This window comes from Trifolium pratense, linkage group LG7 (genome assembly GCF_020283565.1).
Source record: "Trifolium pratense cultivar HEN17-A07 linkage group LG7, ARS_RC_1.1, whole genome shotgun sequence".
NCBI classification, from domain to species: Eukaryota; Viridiplantae; Streptophyta; class Magnoliopsida; order Fabales; family Fabaceae; genus Trifolium; species Trifolium pratense.
In genome coordinates this window covers 47,528,589-47,542,390 of record NC_060065.1, presented here as the reverse complement: position 1 = coordinate 47,542,390, position 13,802 = coordinate 47,528,589, and the positions used below count along the sequence as shown (strand labels likewise).

The 13,802-nt window shown below is 29.6% G+C and overlaps 1 protein-coding gene across 1 annotated transcript; it reads right to left on the bottom strand.

Annotated features, from left to right (window-relative positions):
- Positions 1-4,465: 4,465 nt before the first annotated feature.
- On the bottom strand, positions 4,466-9,874 carry LOC123898757 (fatty acyl-CoA reductase 3-like). Its single transcript, XM_045949773.1, has 10 exons — positions 9,796-9,874; positions 9,620-9,723; positions 8,688-8,890; positions 8,376-8,476; positions 6,949-7,141; positions 6,499-6,660; positions 6,032-6,113; positions 5,461-5,733; positions 4,728-4,855; positions 4,466-4,622 (listed from the first exon to the last, which is right to left on the bottom strand). Exons 1-10 carry the CDS (start codon positions 9,872-9,874, stop codon positions 4,466-4,468), a joined length of 1,482 nt encoding a protein of 493 aa, XP_045805729.1.
- Positions 9,875-13,802: the final 3,928 nt, after the last annotated feature.

Sequence of the window (13,802 nt, the reverse complement as noted above, 5' to 3'; positions counted from 1 at the left end):
AGTAACAAATTTGGAAATTGCTTTTTTTGCCCCCCATGTTCCTCTTAAACCCCCCAAAAATCCCAAAATAACCTTGAATTTTGGGGGTTTAGGAAGCTATGGATCCTAGGATCCGAAATATATTATGTGTGGTTCGTGGGATCCGAAACAAGCCAATTATAGATGGGAACACGTTTTTTTTTGGGGGGGGGGGGGGGGGTGAAAATTGTGCTTATACGTTGGTTTGCAGTCTACAATCCAAAACTAATTATGTTCGGATTCTGCGAACCGAAATGGTCACGAAAATCACAGGTTTGGATCATGCGAACCGAAATGGTCACGAAAATCACAGGTTTGGATCATGCGAACCGAAATGGTCACTAAAATTACAGGTTTGGAGTGTACAGTTCAAAATCAAGTTTTCTGCAGAAATTTTTTATAGTTTTACAGGCCAACATTATGCATGTTCGGAATTTGCTCTTTTGCACTAAATTAAAAGTTAAAAATAACCATTGTCATTACATACGATAACTTCAAACATAATCAAATAAATCACAACTTCAAACTCTAAAACGTAAATTACAACTTCAAACTTAAAAACAATTCAAGCAAAATGAGTTCGTCTTCATTTGGCTCCATCTTCATTTGTCTCTCACAACTACAGGATCATCTTCATTTGTTTCCATCTTCATGTCACCTTTTTCATTCTTCATGAGTTCGTCAAACTCAACCATCCGGTCCATAAATGTATTCTCCCAAGTCTCGGCCTCTGGCGCCCTATGATTTTTCCATTCCTTACAAGTTGGAGGCGGTGGACACCCAACCTTCAATTTAACATACACAAAATGGTTTGGAACCATACCAACACACATAATGCGTGCAGATGGATCCAACGGTGAACGACCGCGCAGTTGAAAATAGGTTTCACAATAACCAATCTCGTGTTTAGTTAATAAAACTACAACGCGGTTGTAGGCCGTTGCAAGGATATGCCCCATATCTGATTTCACAATCACCATAGTAAATCCAGCTTTTATAGCCTCTTTTTTGCACCATTCGATCATCTCATCTCGGACCTTATACTTTTCACACTTAAAAAAATAATTGGCAGTGTTAACCAAAATATTTGCGGGTTCAACTACATTAGGTTGTGCAATGTCGGGTTCATCGATGTTCGGTTTCATTTCAAACGGAGGTTCGGCCATCACAAACCCTACCTATCACAATAAATTTCAAAATTTTAAAAAGATGTCCAGTTTGGCATATGGGATCCGAAATGGGTTCGGATTGTATGAGCCAAACGCGACTGCGATCATAAAACCATGAAAATTGAAAAAATTAACGGTTTAAAGTGCTTATTACCTCTTGTATGACTCCGATTGAGTATTGCGCCCCTCTTTGAGTGAATAAACGTTGCTTTCAAGTCTCTGATACGCCAAAAAAATCGCCCTAGCTCCAAAGCTCCCAATTGAGTGTCCAAGTGGTTATGAAAGTGCAACTTCTGAAATATAGGCTATATAGACTCTATTCGGATCCTACACACCGAATATGAGCGTTTTCGGTTGGTAGAATCCGAAATGATGCAAAATTTTAAAAATCAAAGCATTTCGGATTGTACAGTCCAAAATCAAGTTTTCCTGGGCAAATCATCAACGATGTACAAGTCAGGCATAGCCAGCCAATGACTTGTTTAAACTGGTTTCGGATTGTATGGTCCATATCAAACAAATTTCGGCTTCCATACTCCAAAACCGTTAAAAATAAGGACGTTCGGATTGTACAGTCCAAACCCAGGTTTTCCTGGGCAAAACATCACGTACAAAGCAGGCATAACCAGCCAATTGCTTGTTTAAACTGATTTCGGATTGTATGGACCATAACAAACAAATTTCGGATTCTAGAGTCCAAATGCATTTATAGGGTCAAAATGGTCACTTTGGGGGGCCTTGGAGGAAACAATGAGGGGGAAAAAAGCAATTTTCACAAATTTGTTTGCAGGAAAGAGATGATTTTTATGTTGTGTTTGTAACATTTAACACTTGCAAAATAGCAATGCTCTTAAGTATATAAGCTATTTTTCACTATCTCAATTCAAAAAGTTTCGAATATTATTAGAAAATATAATCATTTTATACATGTTGTGTTTGTTGGTGATTTGTTTGTATTTTATATTTATCAACTGTTTTTTTTCACTAATTTTATAAATTACTTCAATTTTAATTAGCCAACTTGTCTACTTAAGGTCCGTTTGGTGCACAAGATAAAGATAAAGAGACATGATATGATAAAATTATTCTATCTTATTCAAATCATTTGTTTGGTTCACCGATTGGAAAGCATAAAACAAACCTATTACTTATTCTATCCTATTGAGCTTTTGTTATTTTTATCTTGATTTTAAGTTAGATTAACAACATGATAGGATAGTCTAATGTTTGTCCTCTCTTTGAGTCATGGTAAATTCATTTCGCTGAATTTTTTATTATTTTGTTCACCATATTTTACTTATGCATTCCCACACGTGTTACTTTTTCTTTTTTTCTTTTTCCAGTATCCCACATTACTTGATTGCTCACCCACATACTATTTCTTTTTTTTACTAATCTTTATATGTTTATATTATTATTTTCAAAATATATCAATGTCAAAATTATTATGTTCATCAAGGATAAAAAGTGAAACATAATTTTTTTTACGAAATGAAATAGAAAAATTTGGGAAGACAAAAACATCACATTTTTATTTTTAGGAATTAAAAATCAAAATTCACTATTTAAGTACAGAAAACTTATTCAACCCATTTTTTAATACCAATTAAAATACTAAATTATTTTATTTTATAAAAAATGTGTATAAAATAATTTTTTCATTACTTATTTTATTTTTCCTAATGTTAATTAAAAATGTAATATTATTTGAATAAAAAAAAATAAAAAAATAAAATTATTTGTTTTATAAAAAAGTGTACATTTTCTTCACAAGAATAAATTTTTCATTTAAATATAATAGGTATTTTATCATGTCAATATCAAGTGTGCACTAAACATATGATATGATAAAATAATGTTATACTCTTTTTTATCATGTGCGCACCAAACACATGACATGATAAGTGTTTATCCTGTCATTATCATATCATATCATTATCCAACTTCTTATCATATCATATTATATCCTCGCACCAAACGGACTCTTAAGAGAAATGTTACGGTCATGTCACCTCATTTATAACAATCACCCAACATGAGCTATGTTACCTCATTATTTTTAGGGTAAGTTCCATTCTTAAAATTTTTTGAATTAACTAATGAATGCAAACTGTGAACAAAAACTAGAATATCATAAGAAAAATAATTGATTATGGTCTGATACTCTGGTTTTTTTGTTTACAATGAGCTGAGGATCAAATCCAGAATTTATAGCGTACTATCCAAACTCCTCACCACTAAACCAAACCTAGTGGCTTGTCTGGTACTCTGGTTGGCAACACGTTAACGAGAGAATATTAAAATTAATCACCATTAAAGTAGGTTGGGTTTCATATTTTTTTATGATCGAAATTCAAACAAGATGACACACATATGAGGGAATTTCTTTGTGGGATTTTTAGTTTGAACGTGTTATCATTATTTAGGATAATGAGAATTTTTTTTTTTTTTTCCCAAAAGAGGAGTAGCAAAGTGCTACTGCCTCAAAATATATATATATATAGAGAGAGAAAAAAAACAAAAGGAGGGGGACTAGGCCAAAACCTCCTTAGACACGGATAAGCCTGAAACTAGGCTTACCCAAACTATTATCAACAAAAAAACCACTAATTTGTTGAGGAAGCTCATTCCATATAATAAACCTATCAATAGTAAGCCTGAAACTAGGATAATGAGATTTCAACTGCATATGAAATTGGGTTTGGAGAAGATGAATGGTTAGTGATTAATGAGAATGGGTAGAATAAGGAAAGACACATGTGCTGTTTAAAATGAGTGTTATACGTCTCAACAATTAATTTTAATTTAAAGGTCAATAATTGTTCCTTTCATTCTCATATATAAAACTCATTCTCATGTGTTCAATGATTCCCTATGAATTGCTCAAAATACACTTGTTAACATTTTCGCCATTTTATACTTAGTTTGAGTATTCATTAATACAATCGCTCAAATATATTGAGATTAAATATGTGTGTGTAATTCTTGTGTTTAAGTGTTCTTTTGCAAGAGTATTTATCACATATAACATATATGATAAATATTAGTAAAATTTAATATCTTGTTCGACATTAACGAAAAATATGATTAAAGTAGAAGTTTAATTTCAATCGAATGAAATTTATGAAAATAATAACTTTTCTTTTACCAAATGAAAATACAAGTTTTATTAATAAAACATATGTAAAATAATAATCACCAATACAAAATATGAGATCACACACATTTATTTTTGGATAAAATAGGTGCAAATAGTGAACCGTTTGTTTATACACACATCACTTCAAGGCATACTTGAAGATACCGGGAATATGGATATTCATAAAATAATCTTCCCAATCAATAATTTGAGGGTCAAAGTAAAATAAATCTATTTCTACATCTTCTTGTTGTTTTGCAGCTGATAGCAACCTTTGTGTATTCATATCATCAAAGCTGTGTACAAAATAAGCATTTGTCTTAGTTAATTAATAAATACATTAAACATGTACTATAGTATTATATTTTAATTTAGATGTTAATTAGAATCAATCAACTTACATGCCATTGAAGAATAAGTATGGTAGATAAAGGTCGACCAGCCGCATAACAGTATTAATTTTCCTATTAAGATCGAGGCATATGCCTTGAAAATATTGGCACATAAGTTTATTGATCAGCTCTAATACCTGTTATATATGAAAACTTTGTTAGCACATTGTTGTTATGGAATGCATTACATTCACCATTTTTTTTAACAACAAAGAAATTGAGTACGACTAATTCAATTTAATCCATGTACAACATGGAAACATTACTAAAAAGCTTAGTAACCATTAATTCACATAAAGAGTTTGGTCCTCAATTAACTTTAGCGACTAAGGGTGAGCAAGAAACGAGTTCTAACCCACTCTAGTTCTGCCTTAAAATATGATTGGGTCAATTTGAACATCTTAACCTGTTCCTAAACTAGAACAAACCAAATAATATTTGTGCATTATAGATCTAGTTGATTTAAGACAAAATCGGGTTGACACGAAATATATAAGTAGATTCCCACTTCTCATTAGCATTTTATCACTTTGCCGCTTTTTATAAGTATTTTTATTAAAATTCCTCATTGTATAATTTATTTGTGTATACAACTATTAGTAAATTTTTGTTTGTATTGTATTTATGTGTAAATTACACACATACACTTTTTCTTTAATAAGAAAATATTAGTTGTTATGTTAATGTTTTCTTCATAAATTATGAATACGAACAATTGAAATTAAGGATTTGAAATAAGTACCTTTAAAGGAAGCAAGTAACGTATGAATATGTATCTGCGGAAGCTAGCCAAGTTGTTAAACATAGTACCTCTGGCAACCTTAACCGGTTTTCCATCCCTGTTTATCCATGGTTTTACCGTGAAATATTTAAAGTTATATTCTCTAAAAGTACGGTATGTTATTGGATTTCTAACAGAGGAACCAACATGATATATCATATGATCATCACTAGGTTGATTTGCATGAGCCATCATAGTTACTATAATTGCATTTACCACCATGTCTGCTGGTATCTGTTCCAAATTAAACATAAATTAATGAATCAACATGTCAAATTGATGAAAATTAAGATATATTAACTTAAATTATGGTCTGCATATGAACATCTCTAAAATCTATGTATTTTCAATTTGAATGAATGAATACATATTTTTAGTGAAAAAAAAATGACCATCTCTGAAATGTTGAGTGTCATCTTCGAAATTTAAACTGTTTATGACCTTTTTTATTTTTATAATGTGAAATTGCACACCATAAATATTCTCGGGATTACCACTCGGTCTATAGTACTATCAATATTTTGCAACTCACCACATCAAAAACAGCATCGAGATCTGCCAAGAAGCTTGTCAATTTTCCTTTACCATAAGCAACAACTATACTGTCTATGGTCCTGCAAAAAAACATGATAAATAATTAAGGTTCAAAACTATACATGAAAATTTGCAGGTAAATTTCGTAATTCTAGTAGTGTATATTAGAAAAAGTTGAAATATAGACTAAAATTAGAAATATAAATAAAAAAATATTCTATTTGTTTTACAAATTAGAAATACAAAAAAAGTTAGAGATTGACTTAATTTTTTATTTTTGTAACTAATTTAACTTTTTCTAATACAATACTCAATCTGATTTGGAATATAAACAATTAGTCATTTTTTATATGTATTTGGTAAAAAAATGAAAATCAAATACATACCTTTCTTTTACCAATATATATATATATATATATATATATATATATATATATGGTAGTAATATTTAATCTGATGATTTACCTTATGCCTTCAACCCAACCAGGGAAAGGTTCTCTATACGTGCTAGTAACAATGGTAGGACGAACAATAACAACAGGCATGTTTCTTTTGGAAGTTTCCACAAGCATTTCTCCCATTGCTTTTGTAAATACGTATGTGTTTGGCCATCCATATTTAGTTGCTCTGATAAATTAATCAAAATAGCACAAAACAATTCAACCTTTTGTATTTATTAGAATAGTTTGTCATTAAAAAATGTCAAATTAAAAAGTTAATAAGACAATTTTGTGTGACACATATATTAATCTTGATCGTCAAGTCTAAGTCGGTGGTTGAAAATTATTTGAAGATGATTTGGTAAAAGTGGAATACAAGTTGACCGATCTCAAATCGATGGTCGATATCCATTTAATATATAATTATATATTATTTAGTGCAATGAATATGAAATTTGATTATTAATTTGATTACCTTTCCATGCCCAAGTCCTTCATTGCTTTTTTAATGTCTTGTTCTGTTGCTCCCTCTGCTCGAAACTTATTTAATTTCTCCTCGACCATTTCCTTTTCCATATCAATGTTTAGTCCGGGGATTCCATTTAATGACACACCAAAACGATGAGGATCCTCTAATATGAGTCCTCCTCTCTCACCACACACATAAGCTGCAAGATATTCCAATAATAATAAGGGTTGAATATGTTTGTAATTCCAACTAAATTTTCAAATTTTGTTTTTTGGTCCTATAAAAAAATGACATATTTTAGTCCTTACAAAAAAATTATGTATGTAAATTATTTTTTTTGACAAAAATTATGTATGTAATTTTAGTTTCTGCTTATTTTCACAATTTTAAAAATTGTTTAATTATAAATACACTTTTAAGTTTTTGAATAATTTTTTTTTTCAGACATGTTTTTTTCTTGGTAAGGTTTTCAGACATGTTTAGAACAATATAAAAAATTTCTTTACAAAATTTAGAATTTTTTAAAACGAGAATAATTTAATTTTAATTTTTTAAACTTAAAAAAATAAAGATAAAAGTAACAAAAATTTCGACACAAATCAAATTTTGAGTTCCTTATTTTTTCGAGGAACTTTTTATAATGTTTTATACATATCTGCGAAATAATCATTCAAAAATACGCATTAGTTTAATAGTAATAACTAAAAGTATGTGAATAACTCTACCAAAAAATTTAAATACATGCATAATAATTTGATAAGGACCAAAACATGTCATTTTGTTTTATAATGGCCAAAAACATATTTAACCATAATAATAATAATAATAATAATAATAATAATAATAATAATAATAATAATAAATCTGTCTTGTAAATATTGCTCATATAAAATTATCCTTTTAAAAATATACATTAAAGTATGACAATGTTATGATGAAAATTATTTTCATTTGTATAGGAAATTTAATAAAACAATATAAGTGGTGAATGGTGATACTTAATTAAGTTGTCGCAACAATATTTGTGACTAAAAAGTATATTTTTTTATAGACGTGTTTATAGCTAAAAAAACTCTCAATCTTTTTTATCTAGATAAAAAAGATATTTTACAGAAAATTTGACTTTATTATATAACACTTTCATTAATTAAAAAGTTTTAATGTAAGACAATTTTTAATGTAGATAACACATGCACCATGAACCGGTACGTGTTGAAAAATGTTTAAAAATCAATAATGACAACAAACTTTATACTCCATTTTGGAAGTAGATGTTAATATTCATCTTATCATTATAACTGAGATAGTGATTTAATAGATATTGAATCGATAAAAATAAGGAAAAATTAAAATGTCAAGTGTTGTGATTTATTACTTCTAAAGAATATAGTAATAGTTGAAACATGGACATATATATGTATATATATACTAACCTGTTGAAACATGGACAACCACCTCTAGTTTAACACATTTTTTGGCAAAGTCCAAAACATTCTTGACTCCTAATGTATTTATATTCAATGCAACATCGTATCTGCATTTAATATCAATTAATAAAGACTATAGTTATTGCAAAAAAAATGTATGATTTTTTTTTGTTTATTATTAGCTTAATTAATGACTAAAAAATCCATTTTAAAGGTGAATAAGTGGATTGTTCGGGGTCCGAACTCCTGCTTCTGTACAACTATTTTGATACTTATTAAAAAAGAAAATTTATCTAGGTCGTCAGTTGCACCTTATACCTTTCATCAAATCTAGTTGATGCAGCCAAATTAACAATAATATTTGTTTGATTACAAATCTCCTCCTCTAGAATTGATTCCTTCAAATTCAAGTCTTCTTGTGAAATGTCTCCGGGTACTATAGTCACCTTTTCAGAGACAAAGGAGTTGAATTTTATACCTTGATTTTCCTTCAGCAATGTAAACAAGTCTTTTCCTATAATCTGCATAACATACTCAGATTAAACTTATTTTATCTTCTTTTGGTCAAATAGCTGTCATAGTACAATCGTTATACTTAACTATCCAAAAAAAAAATATTATTATATTGGAGCCAATAAAGTTTGAACCTAGAATATCATGAATACTACTCAAAATCTTTACTGACTAAGGGTCCGCTTGCTTTAGTTTTGTTATAGTTTTTTTTTTTTTTTTTGACAAACTTGTTGTAGATTTTTTAGAAATTTATTTTCTTAAAAAAAAATGTCAAAAGGAATCTCTAAATTGTTTTCAAAACAATATTTTTTTTTAAGTTTAAATAAAACACCCTAAATCTGATTCCTTGAAGAGAAAACGTTAATTATATGTACTTGATTGCATATAAAGCTTAAAAAAATAAAAATGCTAAAGAATTACAGTATCTAATATATGAATCAATTTTGGGAGGGGGGTGTATCTTCCAACCAGACACAGTCTCTAGCGCTAATTGGGCCAAAGTGTGGACTACATTGTTACACCGCTAATTTAGAGACATTGTTACAACCAAACTGCAACAAACCTTCCCTGATCTTCTCATCTACAGTTATTATTATTATCCTTTTTTTTGTACATGATTTAGGGTATAATTTCTTTAAAGCACACTTAAAAACATCTACATACAAAGAAACAAAGCAAGATCAAAGAAATTTTCTTAGATACAAATCATTCTAAACTTGCAAAATACAAACATTCACCTCATCGTTGAAACGTTGGTTTGCAGATTCACAATCCTTAGCTCTTAGAAGAAGATACATCTTCTTCACATTTGGCTGAACTCTGAGTATCTTTTCCACAAAAACTACAAAATCACACAAGTAAACAAATTAAACCATGACCTATAAGATGACATAGAAGAGAGTGAGAGAGATACTTTTGCCCAGGAAGCCGGTTACACCGGTGACTAGAATTGTTTTGGCATTAAGAAAACATTTGACGCTCTTGGATTCCATTACAAGTAGAAAATTTTCCAAACAAAAAGTATAAAGGAATTGAGAATAGAGAACAAAATGATGTTTGATAGTTATCTGATATTTGTGAGTTATAAAGGACAAAAGAGAGTATAGAATGCTGAACAGAGTGTAGAAGTGTAGAATGCTGGTTGAAAAGGAGAAAATAAACTAGATGATGATATATATATATATTTCTTTAAATTGACATGACGGTGTATACTATATATAATATTATTATTAAGTGATTTTTAGATGAGAAAATTTGATGTAGGGTTAGTCAATATTTGAAACTCTTTAAAAGGGGAGTTTTATGATTTTAAGAGGGGTTTATTTAGCTGTTTCGGTTAATTAGGCCCATGTGTTTTCTTGTGTTGGTTAGGCCTTGAGTATTGTTTCTTGTTTTTTCCTTCTTTGTAATATTGGGAGGTAATTGGTTTATGCTTTTATTAATATATATTATTTTAGCCTCTTTTAAAAATAAATATTTGAAAGCTATTACTTCACGATTTCTCACTGCAGGCTCAGTGTCCTGATAGGTGGCAGTAGCGGTCTCACACTGACTGAGGTTACTCAGTTTGTGGTGCTTATCAATTTTTGACTTGTCAACAGCTTATTGCTTTTCTCTTGGAGACTCTTACGCTACACGTTGTCCACAAAAGTAAACATGGTGGCTCGAGACATCATCTCTCCAGACGCTCATTTTAGTGTATCCGGTTACGGTGGTGTTGAATCAGCTCAACACTTATTCATTTCTTGCAGTTTTTTCGGATCCCTGTGGTCGTTAGTTCGGTATTGGATTGGATTCTCGTTGGCCGACACTCAGCAGTTATCTGACCATTTTATTCAGTTAATTTCTCTTTAGGCGGTCTCCGTGCGAGACGATCTTTCATGTAACTCATTTGGCTCGTTAGTGTGTCGGTTGTGTGGAATGAAAGAAATCAGAGACTATTCAGAAATTCAGAGTGTTCCCAACCTCAACTGTTGGACAAAATCTAACTTTATTCTTATCGATGGTTGAAGACAATGAACTTTAATCTGGTCTCAAACTACCATAGTTGGTGGTTGAGCCGTGTTTTTGTTTGGAAGTATATTAGTTTTCATATTGTTACTTGTTCTTGACATTGTGTAATCTTTTCGGCATGTCTTGTGCTCAGGAGATTATTCGGTTAATATATATTTATTTTTGTCTTTTAAAAAAAAATTATAATGAACTTGTTGCATCCTTTACTTTATTTTTCTTAACAATATAGTTTTATCATATAGTTTTATTATATTTGATTAGTTAGATTTTCATTTGATTTACATAAAATTAATTTTTGCTTCTATTTTATTAATGAAAATACAATGGGTAAGTCTAACCCACAAACAAAGGGACTACAAATTAAAGGGACTACATATGGTATGGTATCCACTATCAAAATAATTCAAGGATCAAGCTATTACCAATAAGATGTTAGTGTGGGAAATTGGTTAAGAAAATCAAAATAAATAAAATTATATTAAAAATAGTGTTTTTTATAACTTAATTCCGAGCGTTTCTCTATTCTCTTTCATGAACTACCTCTGAGAAAGAAAAAAAATTGATTTGAGTCAATATTTTATTTGGTATGCTAATCCATCCTTTCTTATTTTTCTCTAATCCATCATTTCTTATTTTATGTAGTTCGCCTTCTTTTAAGCCTTCCTTTGATTTTAGTTGAAATAGAAAATTTTAGTTAAAAAATATGTCCATTAAGGAGAAAAAGATGAAATAGAAAATTTTTGGAGGACTAAAATCAAAATTCTTTATTTTTAGAGACCAAAAATCAAAATTCACACAAAACATCTTATTTTTATTTTTAGAGATTAAAATACAAATTCGATATGCTTTTAAATATTATAAACTTAGGTAACCCGAAATTATTTTATTATAAAAAAAACCATATATGTGAAAAAGAACAAGATAAAAATAGATGGTTTGTAAGGCCTCTATGTGATAGCAACTGGGTTGGAAGTCCTCTCATGAACAAATCTCTGAGCTATACGTTGCAACTTTGACTTTCATCATCAATTTAATCTGATTCGGAGATCAGTTCAATTAAATTGCAACTTTGATAGAACAAAGGACTTACAAACCTCTTTGTGATGTGATTGGAGCAAGAGTATGCTTATTAACTAACCATGATTTATCGATTATTTTAAATGTATATATGCGTTCATAATAACTTTCAACTTACTTTATTTTTGCATAAGAACTCTCACCTTACTTTATTTATGCATTGTCACAAAATATTGCACAAGATAAAAAATTATCCAATAATTTAAGGGGTGTCAAGGGGAAAGGATTCCTTCCACTGCACTGTCCACCGGATTCTCTCCAATTTTAATGATAGCCATTAGATCATTCTGCCTCTTATTTTTATATTTTTAAATTTGTTTATTGGAAGGTGATGATTTGACTGGATGAATTGTTTATGGGAGACAATTCACTCCCGGGTGTCAAGTGTTGTTCTGTGATTCTGTCTATTACATATCTATTTGCAAATCAAACGAATCTTGAATAAAATAAGAGAAATGCAACTATAGACCAAATGACACATGTTAAGAAACTTAAAATATAAATATGTCTAAAAAATCTTTCGTTCAATTTCTTAAAATTTAAAAAATTTCATTTTAATACATTTTTTTTTACTTTTAGATTGCTTAACATGTGCCATAAAATAATAAGATATTTTTCTCATTTTAATTGTGATTTAAAGTAGGATTTTGGTGGTGATCTGAGTAAGAAATTGTCAGTAGAGTTTAGTTTTTGAAATTTTCTAGTCACACCCAAAAAAAAATTAGTTACACCTAATTTTCATTAAAATTTAATTATATTACCAAAATTGTCCTTCTTTATTTAATTTTTTAAAAACCGTGTTTTCATTTTTTTATGTCTCGCTTCAAAAACTCCATTAATGTGTTAACAAACTCACAAACTTTATTAATGTGTCATTAATCACAATGAAATATTGAATTTTTGAAAATATTCTGTTAAGACTTTATTGCATAGGTTAGTGAATTTATACTTTTTCAAAATTTAGGGCACTCCCTTTTTCATGCGATTTCATGTTTGTCATGCGATTTCATGTTTGTATGTGATTCAATCGTTAGTAAATGTTAGAAATAATATAAAACCATTGATATGGCTCTATCCTAATACCTTAAAGTTTTGGGATAATCGGTTATTTGACATGGTATCAGAGCCTCTGTGACTAAGTGGTCTAGAGTTCGATCCCCGCTCCCCTCACTTTCTAATTAAAAAGTGGAATTTAAGCATATGGTAGGTGGGTCTATGCATTATCCACGCTTCAAGCCCAAGTGGGCTCTTGCGTGAGGGGGCGTGTTAGAAATAATATAAAACCATTGATATGGCTCTATCCTAATACCTTAAGGTTTTGGGATAATCAGTTATTTGACAATAAATGTAATCTTCTAAGTTAAATGTTTACGTGAACTGCTAATGTAAATAAGATCATATACTAATAAAATAGATTTCAAATCATACGTAAATTGAGTTTATATAACCTGAGTAAACTCAATTCACATAGCTTCCATAAATTCAGTTGACAAGTTGACATGAACTTAAGTAAACTCAGTTTTAAACTCAGTTTACATTTACATAAACTGTTTTTAAGGATATTTTTAGCAAATTTGGGATTTAACCAGGTTTTCTTGTATACATGTCATTCTGAAATGATCTATTAATCTGCTAATAAGTCATTTAATTGCAGTTCCACCTATCTCGTTATTGTGAAAGACGATGAGGATTTTTGAATATATCGACACATGTATTTCTAAAAGGTCTTTAATACTTACTATTCTCTTAACTTAGTAAAATATCTACTAGTATATATGATTTAAAATCAAATAACGCATCACATTTTTTTAATTCATATTATTTCCAGAA